Here is a 20,776-nt window from a genome sequence, read left to right as displayed (position 1 = left end):
AATGTGTCCATAGTATTTAAACGAAAGTGTGTGAGAACGATGTCTAAACAAAAAAAGTAACACAGAGCAGCATGCATCGCGAGAGGGTATTAAATGAAAAAATTCCAATCTAAAACATGTAGCAGAGTACCAAAAAATGCAGTAAAACGTAATCAAAAATGCGTAAACTAAGAAAGATCCTAATCTCAATAATAATAGCGTCCTTGTTCAGTTCGTCAATACTGCTGGTGGTAGGAATTGCACTGACAAGCGACTCGAACCTAATCGAAGTGTCGCCGGAACGTAAAAAAAACTCAAAAATCGCATCATTCGTAACAGCAGGGGTAAGTTAAAAGAGTAAAAAGACCATTTGTAGGTACACCTAGTGGTATCAGGAGCTTGTGTAATATACACATACATAGATAACAGGTGAGAGCCAGCATAAAATTAAAATTAATTTAGAAAGTCTAAATCGGAAATCAATGCCTGATTACGGTGTCAGTACATTAATGTAGTTTAAAATCAAACATTGTGTTTAATGCTATCTGTATTTAATGTTTTAAGAATCATGTGTATTTACATTCTACGTTACATAAACAGCGGTGAGTCAGTGTAAACCGTTATTCTCCTTGAGCCATTTGCGGTAAAGCTGGAGAAACTTGGAGAGGTGGTCGTAGTAGTCGGCGGAGAAGATGCGCTCAATGTCGTTGTGGCCGGCGCCCTCAATCCACCAAGTCTTGACGTACTGGTTAGTCTGGTTTATCTTGCGAGCGTCCTGAATGACCTGAGAGAACCGGCCGCGGGGAATCACCTCAATGCTCTCCTGGTTGAGGTGCGAGTGCTCAGCGTCGACCTTGGGGTTGGGAACGTTCTCGAGGTGGAACTTGTTGTTCTGATTGAGGCGCTTTGACATCACGACCTCGTGACTCTCCTTCACAATGCAAGTGAGCTCGACAGCCTGCTCAATGGGAATCTGGTCGTCGGAGATGCCGTGGAGCAAGAACACAGGGATTAGAGGGCAGTTTTTGAGAAACTCGGCATTGTCGAAGGCGTCGAAACGGTGCTTAATGATCGACTTGAAGAACACGCGGAGCCCGGAAGCGAGAGGAGAGTGCAAAATTAGCCCACCTACAGGGTAAAGCTCCGATTGACTGATAAGGAAGCACGCGGGAGCGGATCCCAGGGACTTACCGTAGAGAATGATGTGCCTGGGGTCGACCTTGAGCGAGTCCCGCATGAACTTGTAGACCGAAACGACGTTCTCGTACAAGTTCATCTCAGAAGGCTTACCTGAGCTGAGTCCGTAGCCGTTGTAGTCGTAGGAAACGAGGTTAACTCCGAGGAAGCAGCACAGGCGAGTGTACATGAAAAACATGTGGCCGACGTCAGTGTTGTTCCCATGGCTGAACAGAAAATAAATGTTGCCTTTCATCCCCCTCGAGGGCCCGCTAGTCACGTTGTCATAGGTACTGTATATGTGGATTACCGATATCTGGTCCCTTTCGCTCCCGATCCACTTGTGTGCGCACCTGAGGTTGTAAGGCCTGAGGTAGTCGTTGGCCTCAGTGACCCTGCCGTTGAAGTATACCAAAAATTCCCCGTTCGCGTCTATTTTGTAGCCCCTGGGCAGATTCTTGGGGAAGGAAATGCGATTTACGACCAGATTCCTGATGCTGAAAAAAATGTGTAAACTAAAGGCCTACCCTGAGAGGCAACATAGGGCTTGCTTAGGCTTGCCGCCCTGAGCACCAAACTTGCCTTCCTTGAGACCGTGAACTTCTATGGAGCCGCAAGTATCTAACATGAATGGAAAAATGAAAAATAAACAGGCAAATCAAAAAATTATGCAAATTTAAAAGTCGTCGTCCGAGATGGGTGGTGTAGCCTCGTCGTGTAGAGCACCGAAGGGGAACAGGATTTCGTTTGAGAAAACCATCGCGTTGCGCATGGCGTCCTTGGAGACGCGGAAGTGCTCGTTGATTAAAAAGAGCCTGGACAGCAGGCTCTTCTCCTGCGACGCGTCGCAGAGTGCGCGGATCGCAAGAGTCATCGAGGTCACGACGGCGTCGTTGATGATCTTCTGCAGACTCAGCAGGTTCCCAAAGCACTCACAGAGGATCGCGTTGACCTTCGCGACCATCTTCGAGCCCTCGGCGGAGTCACGGGAGCGCGAGTGGAGGTTGTGAATCCTGACCGCCTCGGGCCAGTCGCGCTTAAACTTGCTCACGTAGGCGTCGAAGCTCTTGAAGGGGATGAACCGCTCAATCGGGTGGAACATGATGCGCGTCTGGTCGATGGCGTCCTTCCACACGGTGACGAAGCAGCAGTGGCGCGGGCAGTAATGCAGCTTCCTCGAGTTGAGCTGAATGAGCCGGCTCATCTCGAAGATGTTTGAGAAGGTGTACAGGTTTTCGTTGAATCTGACGACATTGCAGACTTCAAGGTCCCCCTCGCTCCCCCGAATGTGGTTTCCGTAGTAGTAGCAGAAGCATTCCCGGTATGAATCCTCAGTGCTGGAGCTTGAGGCATCGCAATCGTCGTTGAGGTCAACTGAATCATCAGGGGCGTCCAAAAGGCTTTCATAGTATCCTATTCCGGAATCGGTGTTAACATCCAGCCTGTTAATAACTTCTTTGTCATTCACATTGATCAAAGCAGCCTTGCTCGTGCTGTTGGATACATTGGCGTCGTCGTCTTTGCTATTATTAGCAACGTTGCCGCGACGTCCGTCCATTTCACCGTGGTTCTGATTAAATACCCCGTTCTTGAGCCAATTCAGCGGTCCGTTAGCGTGGATCGTATCGATTATATCGGAGTAGTTGAAGCCCCCAGCCTCTGACATGTTGCAACTGTTCAGCTCATTTACCTTGTCCTTAATCAGATCATTGAGCTGCTCAGACGTCTTTAACCTGTACCCCTTCGAAAAGGCCTTCTTCGTCGAGTCGCTCGAGCCCCTGTTCTTCCCAAGGTGGCCCTTCAAAATCTTTTCAATGTCAATCCTTCTGAAGTTCTTCGACTCCAACGCATCGTACTCCTCGTCGTCGTAGACAATGTACGAGTGGATTGACATCAGTGTCGTCAAATGCGCCGTGATTACGTTGTGAAGGATCTTCATTTCGAACGAATTGGGCAACTCGCCGCCACTTTCGTTGCTTTTCTTCGTGTCTCCAGAGTTCCCGTTCTTGTCCTTTGAGACGCTGTGCAGCATGGTGTTCAGCGCCTGAGTCTTGTAGGTGGCCTTCAACTGCGATGCCAGAAGCTTCGCTCGCTCCTGGCCGAACTGATTTACTGAGAAGCTGACCACGCCCACCTCCTGCTTCTTGTCCTGGTGGTTTTGGTGCGAGTCGGGGCTGAAGTGCGGGTGGAACGCGTACTGGACGCTCGAGGGCTTCATCTTGCTGCAGATCAACTCGATCAGCCTCTTCCCCTGCGTGTAGTACACGCAGGATCCGGTCCTGTCGCACTCGAGTGGGCACACCAGACACGGCATCACCTCCAGGAAGCACACCCAGCTGCTTGTGGCGCTGTTGTAGCACACGTCCGACATCGGCAACTTGTACTTTTTCGCTCCCGCCGCTTCTGCCTTCTTCTTAAGCAGGTCCGCGACTTCCTTGACTTCTGCGTTGCCATTTGCATTGTCAGTGGATTCGTGCTTTGGTCCTCCAGCTTCTCCGTTTTGCGAATTAAAGTTGTTCGGGAACAGCTCAACCCCGTTTTGGAGAGGGTCGAATACTATGCACTTCAGGTCCGACAACAGCAGCGCCAGTTGTGTCTTCAGGTCATTAGCCTGCTTAATGATCGTATTATATTGTGTACATACATCTGGGTAATAAGAAAGGATAATATTAAGGTTGTTCAGTTTCAAATCAAACAGGTTATCCACAGTCATTCCTTCTTTTACTTCTGAGCAGGCTTTTGAGATTGTGTTGCTGTTTATGTTGTTGCCGTTCGAGTGCGGGCCTTCAATTGTCGTGTCGGAATCAAGGCCTCCGCTGCTGTTGACGCTGTTATATTGTGTGTAGTTGTAACTGCTGGTTCCTCTGGGCGTTGCTGGGTTAGGGAGTATCGCATTGCAGCTGCTATAGAACGAGTTGTTCGGCGTGAGGTCTACCCGGCTGTTCGTCCCGCTTCCCGGGGCTCGTGGCGACTGGTTCTGGTTCGATATGCTGGTTGCCGTCGTGCTGTTCGACGAGCTCGTTGGCGTGGAGACGAAAATTCCCTGGTAGATGAGCTGCGGGTCAAGCTTCAGCTTAATCGTTGGGGTTGCGGTGGCTGCCTTCTGCGTGTAGTGTCTTCTCGGCGCCGAGGCGTCCGGCAGTGATATCAGCTTCCTCTTGATAGACACCTCCAGCACGTCTGCCACTGTGCACTTCTGCGTTCCCACCTTTTCGGGGTCAAAGTGGTCCACTCCGCATGGGTTTTTTATGTAGAACCTTCTCTCCGAGGAGTAGCTCCTCGACCTCGAGGGCCTTCCGTACTCGTTCCCGTTAACGAAGGCCACCATGTGCGTGTACGCGTTAAGTACCGAGGGGTGAAACGAGAACTTCTTCTGCACGCCGTTCCTGGACGCCACGAAGCACAGGAGCTTGTGGTCAATGTGCACTTCGCTCGGCAGCGTGCTTATGAGGATGAAGTACTCCACTGCGCACCTGAAGCTCTCCCACAGGTCCTTCACGTAGAAGTAGCGCCAGTAGCAGTTCTTCTTTCTGAAGTAGCCTACTCCGATCACCTTAAGGCTCGGGTCGTACCTTATGTTTCCCAGGTACCCCAGTGCGTGGAGTGCGTTCAGGATGTACGGCTCGAGGCTCCCCTCGTCTTCCAGCAGCTGCGCCTCCTCGAACCTTGTGTCCAGCCTCCACCACACTGACGAGTACATTTCATACCACTCTGCCTTTTTGTAGGCGTTGAACAGCTCCGCTGGCACACATGAGAACGGCACTGAGTTGATTATCTCAAATATTTCCTTCGCAGACACCTTTGCGACGTTTCCTCTAAACAGGTTCGAGTAGTACACTGAGCCCATGCTTGCGTCAATTTTGGAGCCCTTCGTGATGTTCGTGTTTATGAGGCCTGGCCTCTTCTTCGTGTCCTCTATTCCCTGCTCATCGGATTCTCTGTTTGACGGACTCATGCTTTCAATGGTCGAAGTAAGGAACTGTATTCTTCCGCAGGCGCTTTTTACTGTGTGCAGGTGTATTGAACGCAGGTCCTTCTGGCATATAGTCACGTTTTCCTTATTTTTAAGCAGGAATGACAATTCGTTCAATCTACTCTTTCCGCGGAAGTCGAGATAAATCTCGTTAATAAACTCCTTAGATCTCCTCTCGAAAATATCGAGGTTGTCGTCTATGTGAGGGTAGAAATCTGCCTCGGACGCGTCACTCGACTGCGAATGCTCTGGGGACTCGTCAGTCGTGTACTTTCTAAATATCTTCCTCTGGCACCTGCATCTGCAGAACTTGCCGCAGTTATAGCATATTACCGCTCTCAGAAAGGGGTGTACTGGGACCGCCTCCTCTCCCTTGACGTACGGCTGGCTGAAGTTGTGCATGATTCCTCTCTCTGAGAAGTACAGCATCACGCACTTGTTGTAGTCGCCCATCTCTCTAATGAAACACGACTCTCCGAGGTCGTGGTTTAAATCATTCGCTCCATTCTCCAATTTTTCCAGGACTCCCTCGAGTTTAGGCCTCTCTGAGTGTGCGTCAGCTTCGGCGACACTCTCGGTCGAAATCGGCCTATGAAGTATGTTCTGGTCTAGAGATAAACTCCTGCTGAGTGGTCTACTCCACTCGAGGGACGGGTTCCTTTCCATTGACTTGATCTTTTCTGAGAGAACTGATCGCTCAGACGTCGTGGCCTTTGATAATGCCAGGAACCGTTCCGCTGTGGTTGGATATTTCCACTTCAGGTTCGTGTGATGTGCGCTTATGTCGGAGCATACGTGAAAGACTTCGTTTGAAATGCCGAATGCACACTTCTTACTACAGTAGCAACTAACCAGCTCATCTAGCTGACATAGAATGTTATCAACTAAATCGTTTGATGTGTATACTGCAGAATCAGATTTCGCTTTATAGTGAGTTGACAGGAGGTGAAGTGAGATTGAATCTATGTTGTTCAACTGGTTTAGTATCTTGCTGTAGTAAGGGCGGGAGGCGTCTATGTTCGTCAGGTTGTACTTGTGGCAATAGAACCTGTATATTCCATTGTTTTCGTACTTCCATTTGCTGTAGCGGTTGCCCAGATCCTCCAAAATGATCAGCATTGTGTCCACTGCTTCCAGAAGTGTTTTTGGGGCGTAATTGAAACCCTTGTCGTTAATTTCCTCTATGTCGAACTCCTCATCCTCAATCGTGTCAAGATTTTCGAGCAGCCCTGCAGAAACTGACGATTTATCTCTAATTGTGGAATCTTCGTAATAGGTTTCCTGCCTGATAAGCGGTGACTCAGAAGCCGTTTCAGCTCTGTTTAAGAACGGGATAAGCGAGCTGTTGGCATCCTTCGACATATACTTATCTAAATTTGAAGTAATGTATATTTTTTCGGATCCAATGCCGCCGTCTGGGCACGCTTGCTTCATACTGAGAGACATGGCTACCAGTGTCACATCTCAAAGCATAATTTAAAAAAATTTAATGCGATTAATTTTTACCAAAATTTACAGCCAAAATTATTGTGATCTTAGATATTATAAATTCGATGAAAATTTGGTAATAATGCATAATAGATTTCTACCAAATAGATGCGAATTTTAGTCTCCAAAATCAAAATTATATTTTTATAAATAAATTCAAATCGAAATAAATGACTGGTATTTGGAAACAGCCAGCCGAAATCACAAAAACGGGACTTTTTATATCGTTAGGTTGCGATCCCCCAGATCCGAAATGACCTGAAATTAAGTTAATATGTGATTCCTCAAATTCAGAATTATAATTTTTTAAAAATCGTATTTATGATTCCCTTGTGAATCCGAGCTATGGCCTCTATCTTAATTTATCATCACTACCTCTACCCTATTTTTTTCCATGGCTAATTCCATGGATATCGACCCATTTTATTTACACCTTTGACTCATTTTGGACACTGATATTTTTGATTCAGATTGTTTTATATATAAATCTATTGTTTATGTATACATATTCATATTTTTGTGTTATTTAATTTTTGTCTGATGATTCCAATATGATGTTATGTTTTAGTTTATATTTACTTTAAATTTTAAGCAATTTAGTTTAGTTTTATATGCATTTCATTGTTTTACAAATATATATCTTCTTTCAACAAATTTTTATTATACTCAATATTTTCATCTCTTACACATTATATATTGAGTACAGACATGTTCGCCTTTAAAAGCGATTCTCATCGCACATTGTTTCATAATATGTTAAAACTGCAAATTAAATCTAGAATATTATCTAGGTTTGGTGGTATGGGCCAGGAGGAATGCCGCATACTTAGAACAAAACCGTTCAACGACTTCGTCTCACTATGGGCAAATTCAATCATAAATAAGCTACCAAGGGACTATAATTCACATTCCGACTACGTAAATTCACAAATAAATTGTGTGTCCCAAGAAATTCTAGATCTTCCATCAGTAAAGGTTAGATATGCACATTCATATTCTATTTAGGACATCATTAACGCAAATCCATCGGTAAAATGGATGATAGAAAGAATAAACAGTGATAAGGATAATGTTCCTAAGCCATACTTTCCATCTGTGTTGAGAAATCATATGATTCAATTCCCATTTAAGCATCAAGATATCCAAAAGTCGAGAGACTTATACGGGCTTCTGAAGTTCCCCTTTTATAAACTGTCCACAAGCCTATACGGAGATCCTTCCGAGTCGTTCAAAGGACTTGTTGAGCCCAAAACTTCACACACTTACAATAATGAAGTAGAACCGGATAACTTAATTGATAAGTCAGATTACCCTGAAGAAGGTAATTCATCTCATCTTAAAAACGACCAAGAACTGATAAAATACTGTTCATCAAACTACATTTATGCCCCGAGTGAGCTAGAAACAGGCCTTAAAGAAAGCTGACGTGTAATATATTGATCACATGTATGTGTACACACACAACACATAAATACAAGTATATACATATGTATAATAAAAGGGTGTGAATAAGTGTAATTAAACTAAATTATGGATAGATTAACTAAACATATTATACAGCAGTCTCTTCATTTTAAGAAAAGCCAAGGTTCTTTTGGAGGACATCTTATTATAATAGTTTGTGACCAATGGTTGGTTACCGTTATTCAGATCAATGGCATCTCTGTACATTTTATATTCGACCAGGCCAATGGCCTTATTCACATTAGTCTTAGAATACGCTTTAATTAAAGGATCAATGCACCTCATATCTCCTGAATTAAATCCGTTTAGATACAGCTCCTGCGAAAGTGGCCCCTTTCCATCCGTTTCAGCTATTTTTGCCAAGTGGTAAAGTGCATCAGTCTCTCCCTGTAAAAGCGCGTTACTAAGGTGAGTTTTGAAGTCGCTCTTGTTGAAAATTCCACATTTTTTATCCTTCAATAGCATTGCGGCGTTCCATTGACCAGTCTAAAGAAATGCATCAATATGAGTGGCATAGGCAAATGTCAACTTACTTGTATTCCCGAGAATGCCGACAAGTAACTGAATATAGTTGCTTCATGAAAATGTCCTTCCATAACACAGTGAAAGGTGCCGTCGTATTGGCTGCTGTTGTGGTAAAAGTGCTCAGCTAGTGTTTTGTAGTTTAGAACTGCCCTTTCTAAGTCATGCTGAACTCCAAGCCCCTCCTCCAGCATCTGAGCGCACCTTAAATATGCAGCCGGGTACCCGTAGTCTGCTGACAGCCTGTAGAGCTTATAGCTGTACTCCAGCTGCGAGTAAAAGTACGAAGTGCCCTTGGCCAAGGCTTCCGATGCGACCAACTCGGCCAAAAAATACAGGGATTCTGGGTTGTAATCTAATGCCGACATTTTAAAGTACTTTAGGGCCATTTGACGATTCACAGGAATTGGACTCCCCTGATCCGGATCGTCAAGCCCAAACATGAAAATATTACCCAAAATATTGGCAGCCTCAGCACTCCCAAGAGAAACAGCCTTCTCGAGCAACTTTACGGCGTTTTCATAGTTTTTAGGCAAATCTATCCCATTAATATACATCAATGCGAGTTCTATAAGGTATGGCGCAAGGTTTTCTGGACTGTTCTCATGCTTATTCATAAGTTTCTGGACTTTGTTCATAGTCTCAGTAGGCGGTTTGGGGCCAGATTTACAGCTTCCACAACCTCGTTTTTTATCATAATCAGGGTCATTTGTACCAGGTTGCCTTTGAGATTTCTTTTTATTTTGATACTCCATTTCACTCAAATATTCCTTATAAACCTCCTTGTATTTATCAATGTTAGTCTTAGACACCTTCAGATCATCTATGGCAAAGATAGTTTTAGAGTAAAATGACGCATCATCCTTTATAACCTGTTTATATAGTTTAATTGCATATTTTACATCTGGCGAGGTTGGATGGTACAGATAGTGGTACGCTAGTGCCAACAGTGCAGGTGTGTATTTACCCTTGGCAGAATCCTCCAGATACTTCAAAGCTCTATGCTTGTCTAATCCTGGACCATTTTTGACATCGAATGAGAATAAAAATGCCATCATATATTGCGATAAAGGATGGCCCATTTCGGCTGACCTAGAATAATACTCCGTAGCCCTAGCGACGTCATATCTGTGCATCCAATACCTCCTGTAACCTATAAATTTCCTAAAATGTGATTCAACAAACCAAAAAGATATATGTTCCCTAGTTGATATAGTGATTCGATTGCGATTTTATCATTGTGTGAGTCAGAGAGCTACATAAAATTATTATATACCAAACATTACCATCTCAAACAAAGGAATTGCTGAATAAGGGTCAGATTTTCTAGTTTCAGATCCATATCTAACACATTTTTTTTTATTATTTCATGTTAATACCTAATGTGTAACGCCTTCCTCAGAATTAAATTCCGTTGAGATTCTACACCAACACATTATCATACTTAATAATAAAAGTACCTTCATAATCTGCTCCAAAAACTCCAATATTAATAAAGATAATATTTGTTACAATTATAAGAAAAAACTGTACCATAAAATACATCCTTTAAATTAAAATTATTATACACTGAGTAAACGTGGAATCTTACTAAAACGTTACAAGTAACACACTCATTCAATCACACATACTATTTAACAAATAAAATGACGAAAATCAAATTATTTCTTATGTTAATGTGGATTATCCTAATCACAAATATGGAGTTAACCTACAAACCTGTTGATCCTTCAAAACCTTGAAGAACTTGCTAAACTTCGAGCACTTTAAGGAATCCTACATAAAAATTACTTCAAGGACTACCTACATCGACGTCTTCGTCCACGAATGCAAAATTGTTTATGTCACTTATGTTTAAATTGCTCAAGTCGTCTCCACTTCCCTCAGCTTGAGATTTCTTTCCGACCTGAAAGTCCTGAACCAAACACGAGAGATTCTTCAAAGCACCGGTAGCCGACTGCAATTCAGAATTTCCTTTGGATGCTAAGGGCAAGTGTGTGTCTTCAAAAGTACCTTTTCTCTCCTCGAGGGGGCCTAGTGAGAATATGCTCCGACTATTGTAACTTGGATTATCCCACTTGTTGTGATCATAGCCGACCTTCTTGTCCCAGTTCGGGGGAATTTTTACTTCAGTCTTCAAGTTAAACTTTTCCAATACTCTTCCCTTATGCTCAGTTGTGTTCATCTTCTCGGACACGTTTTGCCTTTGGGTCTTTTGAATTAGAGATATAAGTTGCCTGAAGCATTTGAAAACTAAAAAACGTACGTAGAATCGTATTTTAACTGTTTCCCCTGGATTGTTATCGGTGTAACCTTATTAACAATCTTATGCTTCGTATGTGTAGTGTCAACATATTTGGGCCTAGTTTGAATAGAATCTACCATCTTAAAGCAAAATGTGAATTTAGAGGGCCTGTTTAGAGATGCAAGAGAAATAAATTCTAGAGTGTTTGTGTTCCACAGAGGGAACGACGTCTTCTGGTCAGAAACACTAAATTCATTAGGCAATTTCAGGTTATCTGATAAAACGACGGGGTCCAAAGTAGATAGTGTATTCTCAACGGAAGCTTCTGTATACTTTTTCGCATTTGCAGTTAGAAGGTTTTTCGTTATTTTACAGATCTTTGACCATTTCTCATCATCAAAACTGGGTGTAGGCTTAACAGAAATGTTGCCAAGTTTTTCTGCCAAGGATTCCAAATTGAACTTTTCCACTAAACCTTTGTCACCCATAGGCTCTTGCTTATCATTATCCTTATTTTGGGTTTTTTTATTCAAAAGACCAGTTGATTCCAAATTCTTTTTTGAACTTTCAGAAGATCCAAGCATTTTACTACATTATATTTCAAAATATCATTATATAAATGGTGATTGGATATGAATAAATAAAAAATATAAAATAAAAATAAATGATAAAATGTAATAGAATTCCCCTGTTGGGTCATCATTATAATTATTTTTAATATAGATTTATATGATCCAATATTTTATCTTAAAAACAACTAATTTACAATCGAATACAATATTAGATTAACTTACATATATTACAAATTTTAAAATATAGTTTTGATTTGATATAAATCTTCTTTTTTATGTGTTAATTCTTCCTACTTTATACAATATAATACTAATAAGTATTTTTAATATAATATTAATTATAAAGGGTGTATACTTTTATTTGTGTTTTGATAATAAAATTTAATTTATCACCATGCCAACGGATGATGATTCAATCACATCATTTACCGTTGACCAAACAAATGAACTTAGAGCAAAACTTGGATTAAAACCTCTAATAACATCGACTCCGGAAACAAAAAAGGAGCCTGAAAACACTGGCCAAGACACGGAGGAGGTTATAGAACGGTTAAATGAAGTTAGAAGGCGTAGAGCCAGAGAATCCCTCATAAAGGGAGGGAGTATCGCAGACTCTATAAGGAAAGGAGAGTCAATATCGAACAAACGTAAAAAATACGCAAATGAAACAGAAGAAGTTGATACATTAGATTTACTAACGTGGTCCAAAAAGATGGGTAGTGTGTCAAAAAGAACAATAACCCAGGCAGAAAATGAAGTTACTTACAGCGATGAAGAGGAGGAAACAAATAAAAAAGATGGAGACCAGAGGAGTGGGTTAAAATCGAAAGATACTAAAGATAAAGGAGACTCATCAAAAATTAAAGTGCTGCATAAAATTAATGAACTAGACCTGGTAAAGGGAGACGGAGTTACGTTGACATTGAAAGATGTTGGTGTGTTAGAAGCAGAAGCGGCAGGAATCTCGGATTTGGACTTCCTTGAAAACGTGGAGTTGGTAGATATGAAAAAGGATAAAAAGAAGATGGAACAGAAGATGAGAAATCAGTACGGGAATTATGTGCCATACGAAGAGGACGATGGGCTTAATACAGGATTCCTAAAACACTACGATGATAAAATAAAGGAAACACAAGGGTTGAAGTTGACTTCACTGGCAAACGAAGATGACGGCTTCTTTATTAAAATCAATGAGCAGGAAAATATAGAAAGAGAGTTAGAAGACGAAAATAAAACATATGAAACAATTAGTAAAAGTAAAAGTAAAAATGATTTAGTTGATGAAACTGATATATTTATGACATTGTCACAAAAGAAAAATAAACTAAAAAGGAAGACAAAGCAGATGAACTGGGACAAAATATTTACAAAGGAAGACGTTGTGGAGTTTGATCTATCGAATATTGTACCGACGAAGATTAAGAAGGACATAGCAACAGTGGATGACGACGATGACGATCAACTATACAACAAAATATCAAAGTAAGAACATAGTCAGTATTAAATATTTATATTAGATTAAATCGATTTTATAATGGTGACAGTTAATAATTATTGATACTACTAATACCTATTGATTATATATATAAATTTTATATAAATATATAATTGAAACATTCTAACAAATATTTATAACAAATATTTATAACAAATATTTAGTCATCGCAGAAGAGTTAAGATCAAAGAAGTAAAATCAGAAGACACAACGGACGTAAAGCCGTATGTGGAATTAGATACAACGAATGAGGGTAAGTGAAAAGGTTATAGTACATTGGAAGCACACACGTTTACTTAGACACATACACACACAAATATAAACATCTATGAAAACACACAAATGCTTTTTACACTTACAAACATAAATAAACGTATAAACACATAAATATTTAGGCAAAGCCATTGAAATCACAGCAACGACCGAGTTTATTAACGTTGTTAAGACGCCAATGGAAAAAATAATGGATCAGGAATCAGAGCCTAAATATAATTTAAGTACTGGTGATCACGAAGTTAAAGACGAGGATCCAAATACACTAGCGGTATTAATTATTTAAACAACTACTCTATCAATTAGTTGACTAGTTAATTAGTTAACGGTGTAAATTACAAATCTGTTAATGAACAAACATGGCAACTAATCATTAAACATACTAATTATTGATATAGGAGGTACCGCTGGGCGATGGAATCTCAGCTGCATTATCGTATATTAAACAAAGGGGAGACTTTATAGAGAAGAAGGCAGATGCGCGTTCAAAGGAAGTCCAACTTAACTATTTAGACTCATATGGAAATGAAATGGTACGTTTAGACATTAAATATTTTTTAAAAATAATATGTAGACGCCGAAAGAAGCCTTTCGACACATATCATGGATCTTCCATGGTAAAAAGCCAAGTATGAATAAAATAGAAAGGAAAGTCAGAAGAATGGAAAGAGGTAACAAATAAACATAGATCATGACCATATTCTATAGGCAGATAAGTAAACATATATAGATAAATTGTCATAAGATGTAGTTACAGTTATAAGTATCAATGTAGAGTATAAATTAGTATATTGTGAGACTTGCTATTAAAAACTGTTCAAGTGTTTAATTGTTTTTTTAGAACGGCTAGCTCGTCAAAACCCAGTTGAGGGCCTGCCAACAATGAAGGCATTGTTTAGTCATCAGGCCAAAGAAGAGACGACGCACTTGGTATTAACCGGAAACAGAAATAACAATTAGTAAAATGCTGTCAACAACGTCCACACACATACAACCATTCATACATAGGTGCACACAGAAATGCCAAAATATACAATTACACACAAGCACACATAGGCAGTTACATGAAGATATCTATGTATGTGTATGTAAAAAATAAGAACTTGAATGTCACTTGGCCCTTTGAGACCTTAGGCTTGACAAATAAGATCTGAGCTTCATGTCGTAGGCCTCTACAGCAGTGATCTGATCAAGAAGACTCGACTGTAGAGCCTTGGCAGTGTGTGAAGAAATGCCAGCATCCTAAGGGACATAATTGGGAAACAGACTAACGTTCATGGATTCTATCTTCTGCTTAATGCTCCGCAGTACAGTCAAAAGCCGGCCCCTCTTATCCTCCTCGGGCATCAGAGTCCGATAGTAGATTTGTAAAATCTCGACAATCTCCTTCTGAATCTCCTTCATGCGATTGACAGTACTAGGGTCATAATCGACTAAAAACCCATGATATAATTTAATATAATATCATAATATGGAATAATTAAATGAAACATAGTGAGTGCACATAAGTCTGGCTGAGCTACAACACTGGTAATTGAGAACATACATTGTGCCAATTGCATCAACTTCTCAGATTGACACAGCTTAGTATTAAGGACAAACATTCTCCTGTTGACCAAATCGTCGTTTTTATAATCCTACATTGCGGTTAGAATAAACTAAGCTAAGCTTCTAAATAAAACAGTGAACGAACGCTCAAATATTTTGACACATCAAAATGCCTCAGGTCGTTGACCCATCTTGCAGCCTCAGTTAAACTAGACTGGCGAATTTTAAACTGTATCTTGTTCACGGATTCAGTCGATTCGGACTTCACAAGGTGCTTCGCCTGCTGTTGCGTCTGACCGGGCATAGACAGAGAAGTTATTATACAGAGGTTACTGATTAATTCCTGCCGGTCCTTTTCCTAAAAGTAACATTACAAACACGAGTGTGAATGGGCACCTGTAAATCCTTTTCTGAAACGTCCAACAGTTTAATTTTGCGATGTTTTTCGACTACAACCAATCATTAGTAACAGAATCAATCATTATTTAACTATATCGCTCATGTTATTAAATACGTTAATTTCATGATACCCTCAGATTCAAGTGAATTGGAATCCGCTCCATTGTTCGCCGAATTGCTGAAATCAGAGACGTTGGACTGCGAATCTCTGATTATATTGTACGAGTGACGGTTGAACCTCTGAACCAGCAACTCTCTGGTATCATCTGGCTTAAAGGTCTTTCCAAATTTATGCTTTATGTTGAGGAACTTGTTATTCCTCTTAGCTAAAGCAACAGTTGTATTATTAGAGTGTAAACGTACTCTTCTTCGAGTCGAGGAACGTAATAAGCTCACTTGAGAGATCTGAGCTGGTTAACACTTCATTCGTGTCCACTCTTTTCAGCGTCCTCTTAATGGGTATCCCCTTTATGTCGTCGTACACTATTTGGTTCTCCGGTACCTTTTCTCCGATGAGGTTGTAAAAGTAGCGTGACTGAAGCATCCTCTTCCAAAAGTTCTCCTCGGGGAAATTCTTTTCCACAACCAGTTTTTTGTGCAAATGGCGAATCGTTTCGTCCTCGGTCAGAAGCGCTTCCACCAATTCCGGCGTGTAGTTATACACGTTCTGCGAGTTAACGACTGTACTGGCAGGGGGAACTGCGACAAATCCTTCCAAATTAGACCTTGCTACACACATTTATCACAAACACTCTCATACCTAGTGGCTGAACAAATTTAGACGTGAGTTCAAGCTTATGATGGTCCCAGAAGTCCTTGGGCGTAATGTAACCATGGTAGTCACTGACCGGCGATATCAACGTGTTATACAAAGTTGAAAGGTGTACGCTTGAATTTAACAGAACCCTCTTCGACTGGTCTATTTCATCTGCCACGATCTTTTCAAACGTTGAAATTTGACTTGAGAAGTCATTTGACTGAGATCCCAAACCTTCCTGTGGCGACTGCGCTTCATACGTAACCTTCCTCGATTTATTGGAGACATTTGCTATGAAATCGCAAAACTGCTCTAGCTTATCCCTGTTTTCGTTAAAATCGACGATGATAATTGGCTTTATTAGCGAATCGAAATCCGAGGATTCTACAAAACATAATAGTGTGTACAAATAGTTGCAGATACCTGGAGATAGTCTAACCGAAGATTCCTTAAAGGTCAGTCTAACTTTTGCTGTTTTTTTAGATTTTTCTGACCGGGTCCAGTTTGAAAGCGACCATTTATAAACTGAATTTGAAACACTGAAGAGCAAGTCAAAATCATTCAAAACACAAGTGCCATCAACACCATCCAACTGAACGTTTTCGTATTCAAACTCAACCATAACCAGTATAATACAAAAATATACAAATTAAACAATAAAATTATGTCATTGCGATATGCACTACAATCAGAACATTTCTGATGTGTAATCAAACTTCTTCCTCGGAATAAAGCTATTATACACATTTTGATCAATTCCTGACACATTCGATGCAGGTTCATCCGTGTTGAATATCGATGTGTCCCTTTTCCCGGTCATGTATCCTGCCTTATTCTTCATGCCAGACTATAATAGCGATTAATAAAACATATCATGGATCAATGTATAAATGTGTTACCTTCTTTTGAAATTTTCTCCAATTACTGGCTCTTTTATATGAGTCTTCGTGCTCTTTCATGGTTTTCTGCTGCTTTTTCAGGCTCTGGACCAACTTCCTCTTCCGCAGCTTCTCCTTCTCGTTATCGGTCTTTTTAATTATCAAGTTCTCTGGTATCACGTACCCAGCAGGCGTTACAATTTCTTTAACATCCGTTGTTTTAATCTCATTTCTTATCTTCAGTCTTATCTACAGAAATGTGTGAACTATAACTACCTACTCTATCTCTCTTGACCTCTTCTGAGGTATTGTAGTCCTTATATGTTACAACATATCCCTTTTCAGTTTGGCGATTAATTATACAGTCGTACCAACGACTAAAAACATGTTATGGATTATGTCGTTACCCGTCATCTGCATATAATGCTTGTACCAGAGATCCTGGTTTACACTGTACAGGTAGTGGTGGCTCCAGAAGCCTCAAATCTTTGAGGGCGAGGCTACACTTTTCTCTCGATCCAAGCAATTCGATAATTGTCAAATCAGTAGGCTAAACTTATTAATCGACTATAAACTCGTACCTGGTCGCCCATAACTTGTACCACCTCTCCATACTTCTGTTTGCCATTATAAAGTACTACACACGTCCTGCCTAAAAATCCTATTAATTTTCCAAACTAACCAACAAAAATAGACGTTGATATATCAACATCCTTGATATCCTCAAGGTGTATAACACCCTGTTTTATGAGTTCTAAAGCACGGTTAAGCTATATCGTTAGTACCATCATTTGATTGTTTATACTTAATTAGGTCATTTGTCAAGACAATGACTTCGTTTAAATCCCTTTTAAGGGACAAAAACTCCTGGTTTTCAGGGTCATCCTTAAGAGCATCTTCAACGGAAGAAAGTTGCTTTTTATATTCGTCTAAATTTGCCTATAACATTAAATTTCATCAAAATAAATACCTGAAGATCTTCTACAGTCTCTGCTTGATCCATAATTATATATATGTATAAAAAATAAATTATGAATGGATTTAATGTGTTGACAAATTAATTTTTTAATGAATAATGACTATTAAGTGTTAAAAATTAAAAATAGTAAAAATCAAAGGATTTATAATTTATAACATTTTAAATCAAACAAATATGTTTATATATGTAACATATCTTAAATATGGAGTAATTATAAAATACACAGCTACAATTATTTCCAACAAACATCCCATAGCCTCATATAATAATTTTTTATCATTAAACATTTATTCAGATATTATTAGATCTTTAAGCAATCAATAAACGTAGTTTAATAAATCAAAATGGTTAGTGTAACATCTCTTAAAGCGCGTGAAGTATTAGGTAAGTATATGATTAATTTATAAAAATCAATTTTTAGATTCCAGAGGGAATCCTACCGTTGAGGTAGACCTATTGACAGAAGACGGGTTGTTTCGTGCAGCTTGCCCTTCTGGAGCTTCGACAGGAGTCTACGAGGCCCTTGAACTCCGCGACGGCAACAAAAAACGCTATTTGGGGAAGGGTGTACTGAAAGCCGTAGAAAATGTTAACACAGTCATACGGAATTCAGTCGTTGGACTCGATCCAACAAAACAGAAGGACCTGGACAACCTGATGGTCCAGGAGTTGGACGGAACGCAGAACGAATGGGGATACTGTAAGTCGAAACTGGGAGCGAATGCAATCCTGGTAGTTTCGATGGCAGCAGCGAGAGCAGCGGCAGCGCACCTGAGTGAGCCGCTGTATGTGCACCTGGCCAAGCTGGCTGGAAAGACCACGGACAAGTTTGTGCTCCCACTACCCTGCCTCAACGTAATCAACGGAGGATCACATGCGGGAAACAACTTGGCAATGCAGGAGTTCATGATCCTGCCCACAGGAGCAAGCACGTTCAGAGAGGCGCTGCAAATGGGAGCGGAGGTGTACCACACACTTAAGGGAGTGGTGAAGAAGAAGTACGGGCAGGACGCGACTAACGTAGGAGACGAGGGAGGATTCGCACCAAACATTAACTCGGCAGAAGAGGCACTGGATCTACTGGTGGACGCAGTGGAAAAGGCAGGCTTCGTGGGAAAAGTTAAGTTTGGAATGGACGTGGCAGCGTCGGAGTTCTTCGTGAAGGAGAAGGGAGCGTACAACCTGGGATTCAAGTCGGACAAGGAGGTCCTGAAGACAGGAGAGGAGATGGTGGACTACTACGCAGAGCTCTGCGAAAAGTACCCAATCGTGTCAATAGAGGACCCCTTCGACCAGGATGACTGGGAACACTACAACAAGCTGACGACTAAGCTGGGAGAGAAGGTGCAAATAGTGGGAGACGACCTGCTGGTGACAAACCCGAAGAGGATACAAACTGCGCTGGAAAAGAAGGCGTGCAACGCACTGCTGCTCAAAGTGAATCAGATTGGATCAGTCACGGAGTCAATGGAGGCATGCCTGCTGGCACACAAAAACCACTGGGGAGTGATGGTCTCGCACAGGTCAGGAGAAACGGAGGACACGTTCATAGCGGACCTGGTTGTGGGACTGGGAACAGGCCAGATCAAAACAGGAGCGCCCTGCAGAAGCGAAAGGAACGCGAAGTACAACCAGCTGCTGCGCATCGAAGAGGAGCTGGGCGAAAAGGCGAAGTACGCAGGAGTTGAATTCAGAACAGTAGGACACTAGAAGCGCAAAGGGCCAAAACAAAGGAGGTTTAAGTCAATGTGTTATCACGTTGAATATACACACTAGTTAACGAGTGAGTCTAAAAATTGCATTGGAAAATAAGAACATGCAAAATTAGAATTAATGATAACGTAATTAATGTGTAGTCCCAAGTGAGTGTTGAAATAAAAAAGTAAGTTTAAAAAGGAGGAAACTTGATGATAAACATGACCATTACCATAAAATGTAGATGATAGAATCACAGAAGTCTGAGAAAATAAAAAGGTGCAAGTGTAACTCGTCAAAGTGTAACATAAACAAGGGTGTGTACATAACAGAAAAACAAGAAAATAGTCAAGAAGATAAAAGGAAACAACATAAATATAGGTGCTGTAGATTGTGTAGCTTAAAATATATGAGAGAATCTGAAACCAAGAACACAGGTGAAATCAAAGAATCCGAGTGTAAAGAGGAATCATATAAGAAGATGGAAACTAAATCCAAGGATAAAAAAAAGAGTAAAAGCAAGTTATCGGAACAGAAAGGAAGTATAGTTCAAGATTTGAGCAAAAAGGGAATAATTTCAAAGAATTTATGGAACTATTCGACTAGGATAACGAAGCCTGTTACTTATAAAACAGAAGAGTTACCAATAAAGAAACAAAATGCCAAAAGGATTCAATCAACCACAAAATTACCTACAGCAAGGTGTACAACCATAAAGAAGGAAAATTTAACAAAGCCAAAGGCTGAAACAGTTGAGAAAAAAGCATTAACGAAAGTGAGGAGCAAAACGAAAGAAGAAATCAAGGAAGCATCAAAGAATACAGAAAAATGCACACCTGAGCCAATATACATATCCTATTCACTAAAAGGCTTCATAAAACTAAAATCAAGAAGAGATATAGTAGTATGCGATAAGTACTACGACGAGTGTATAGATACATCAGATGAAATGTGTTGCGAATGTTCGTGTTGCGAAAACAAAGGAATAAAATACGAAAATGAATGTGGATGCTGTGAGCAAATTAAAAAATGTAATAATAATTATTTAGTTAATTCGAAAATGAATGGTGTAGAAGGTTACGATAACAGATCAATCTGTATATAAAATTGAAATTAAACAAAATTAAACATTATTAAAATTAATTTTATATTTAATTAAATTAATATAAATTGTTTTTTAAAATTTATTTAATAAAAGTTTACACTGAATGGTGTACGTACATTCCACATAATTATATATTAAAAATTGATATAGAGAAAGAACATTTAGTGTTTTATTTGTTGTTTTAAAATTTTGTTTTATTTAATTCGTATTGTATTTATGTTTTTACAT

General features: G+C 40.3%; 11 protein-coding genes across 11 annotated transcripts; 5 read left to right on the top strand and 6 right to left on the bottom strand.

Moving 5' to 3' along the window:
• Positions 1-158: 158 nt before the first annotated feature.
• On the top strand, positions 159-469 carry TOT_040000229 (hypothetical protein; the record flags this gene model as incomplete). The annotated part of the gene is made up of 3 exons (XM_009693855.1): positions 159-323; positions 356-408; positions 442-469. The coding sequence occupies 3 exons, from the start codon at positions 159-161 to the stop codon at positions 467-469; spliced, it is 246 nt and encodes an 81-aa protein (XP_009692150.1).
• Positions 470-501: 32 nt separating this feature from the next.
• TOT_040000228 (conserved hypothetical protein) lies at positions 502-1,783 on the bottom strand (the record flags this gene model as incomplete). The annotated part of the gene is made up of 3 exons (XM_009693854.1): positions 502-524; positions 598-1,652; positions 1,683-1,783. The coding sequence occupies 3 exons, from the start codon at positions 1,781-1,783 to the stop codon at positions 502-504; spliced, it is 1,179 nt and encodes a 392-aa protein (XP_009692149.1).
• Positions 1,784-1,831: 48 nt separating this feature from the next.
• On the bottom strand, positions 1,832-6,574 carry TOT_040000227 (conserved hypothetical protein; the record flags this gene model as incomplete). Its single annotated transcript, XM_009693853.1, has 2 exons — positions 1,832-5,360; positions 5,400-6,574. The coding sequence occupies 2 exons, from the start codon at positions 6,572-6,574 to the stop codon at positions 1,832-1,834; spliced, it is 4,704 nt and encodes a 1,567-aa protein (XP_009692148.1).
• A 750-nt stretch (positions 6,575-7,324) lies between these two features.
• Positions 7,325-8,041, top strand: TOT_040000226 (conserved hypothetical protein; the record flags this gene model as incomplete). Its single annotated transcript, XM_009693852.1, has 2 exons — positions 7,325-7,591; positions 7,622-8,041. 2 exons carry the CDS (start codon positions 7,325-7,327, stop codon positions 8,039-8,041), a joined length of 687 nt encoding a protein of 228 aa, XP_009692147.1.
• A 114-nt stretch (positions 8,042-8,155) lies between these two features.
• Positions 8,156-10,147, bottom strand: TOT_040000225 (uncharacterized protein; the record flags this gene model as incomplete). The annotated part of the gene is made up of 3 exons (XM_009693851.1): positions 8,156-8,566; positions 8,614-9,755; positions 10,063-10,147. The coding sequence occupies 3 exons, from the start codon at positions 10,145-10,147 to the stop codon at positions 8,156-8,158; spliced, it is 1,638 nt and encodes a 545-aa protein (XP_009692146.1).
• Positions 10,148-10,294: 147 nt separating this feature from the next.
• Positions 10,295-11,431, bottom strand: TOT_040000224 (conserved hypothetical protein; the record flags this gene model as incomplete). The annotated part of the gene is made up of 4 exons (XM_009693850.1): positions 10,295-10,378; positions 10,410-10,585; positions 10,616-10,839; positions 10,869-11,431. 4 exons carry the CDS (start codon positions 11,429-11,431, stop codon positions 10,295-10,297), a joined length of 1,047 nt encoding a protein of 348 aa, XP_009692145.1.
• A 382-nt stretch (positions 11,432-11,813) lies between these two features.
• On the top strand, positions 11,814-14,147 carry TOT_040000928 (uncharacterized protein; the record flags this gene model as incomplete). Its single annotated transcript, XM_009693849.1, has 6 exons — positions 11,814-12,901; positions 13,079-13,167; positions 13,310-13,458; positions 13,586-13,720; positions 13,762-13,858; positions 14,029-14,147. 6 exons carry the CDS (start codon positions 11,814-11,816, stop codon positions 14,145-14,147), a joined length of 1,677 nt encoding a protein of 558 aa, XP_009692144.1.
• A 150-nt stretch (positions 14,148-14,297) lies between these two features.
• On the bottom strand, positions 14,298-16,513 carry TOT_040000222 (uncharacterized protein; the record flags this gene model as incomplete). Its single annotated transcript, XM_009693848.1, has 9 exons — positions 14,298-14,429; positions 14,460-14,620; positions 14,734-14,824; positions 14,881-15,093; positions 15,132-15,184; positions 15,266-15,460; positions 15,498-15,863; positions 15,895-16,275; positions 16,315-16,513. 9 exons carry the CDS (start codon positions 16,511-16,513, stop codon positions 14,298-14,300), a joined length of 1,791 nt encoding a protein of 596 aa, XP_009692143.1.
• A 66-nt stretch (positions 16,514-16,579) lies between these two features.
• On the bottom strand, positions 16,580-17,772 carry TOT_040000221 (predicted protein; the record flags this gene model as incomplete). Its single annotated transcript, XM_009693847.1, has 8 exons — positions 16,580-16,738; positions 16,791-17,018; positions 17,050-17,146; positions 17,177-17,319; positions 17,351-17,421; positions 17,452-17,523; positions 17,555-17,708; positions 17,740-17,772. 8 exons carry the CDS (start codon positions 17,770-17,772, stop codon positions 16,580-16,582), a joined length of 957 nt encoding a protein of 318 aa, XP_009692142.1.
• Positions 17,773-18,092: 320 nt separating this feature from the next.
• Positions 18,093-19,458, top strand: TOT_040000220 (enolase; the record flags this gene model as incomplete). Its single annotated transcript, XM_009693846.1, has 2 exons — positions 18,093-18,132; positions 18,170-19,458. The coding sequence occupies 2 exons, from the start codon at positions 18,093-18,095 to the stop codon at positions 19,456-19,458; spliced, it is 1,329 nt and encodes a 442-aa protein (XP_009692141.1).
• Positions 19,459-19,687: 229 nt separating this feature from the next.
• On the top strand, positions 19,688-20,733 carry TOT_040000219 (conserved hypothetical protein; the record flags this gene model as incomplete). The annotated part of the gene is made up of 2 exons (XM_009693845.1): positions 19,688-20,519; positions 20,699-20,733. 2 exons carry the CDS (start codon positions 19,688-19,690, stop codon positions 20,731-20,733), a joined length of 867 nt encoding a protein of 288 aa, XP_009692140.1.
• Positions 20,734-20,776: the final 43 nt, after the last annotated feature.

This window comes from Theileria orientalis, chromosome 4, assembly GCF_000740895.1.
Source record: "Theileria orientalis strain Shintoku DNA, chromosome 4, complete genome".
Taxonomy (NCBI): domain Eukaryota; phylum Apicomplexa; class Aconoidasida; order Piroplasmida; family Theileriidae; genus Theileria; species Theileria orientalis.
This window is presented reverse-complemented; position numbering and strand designations above follow the sequence as displayed.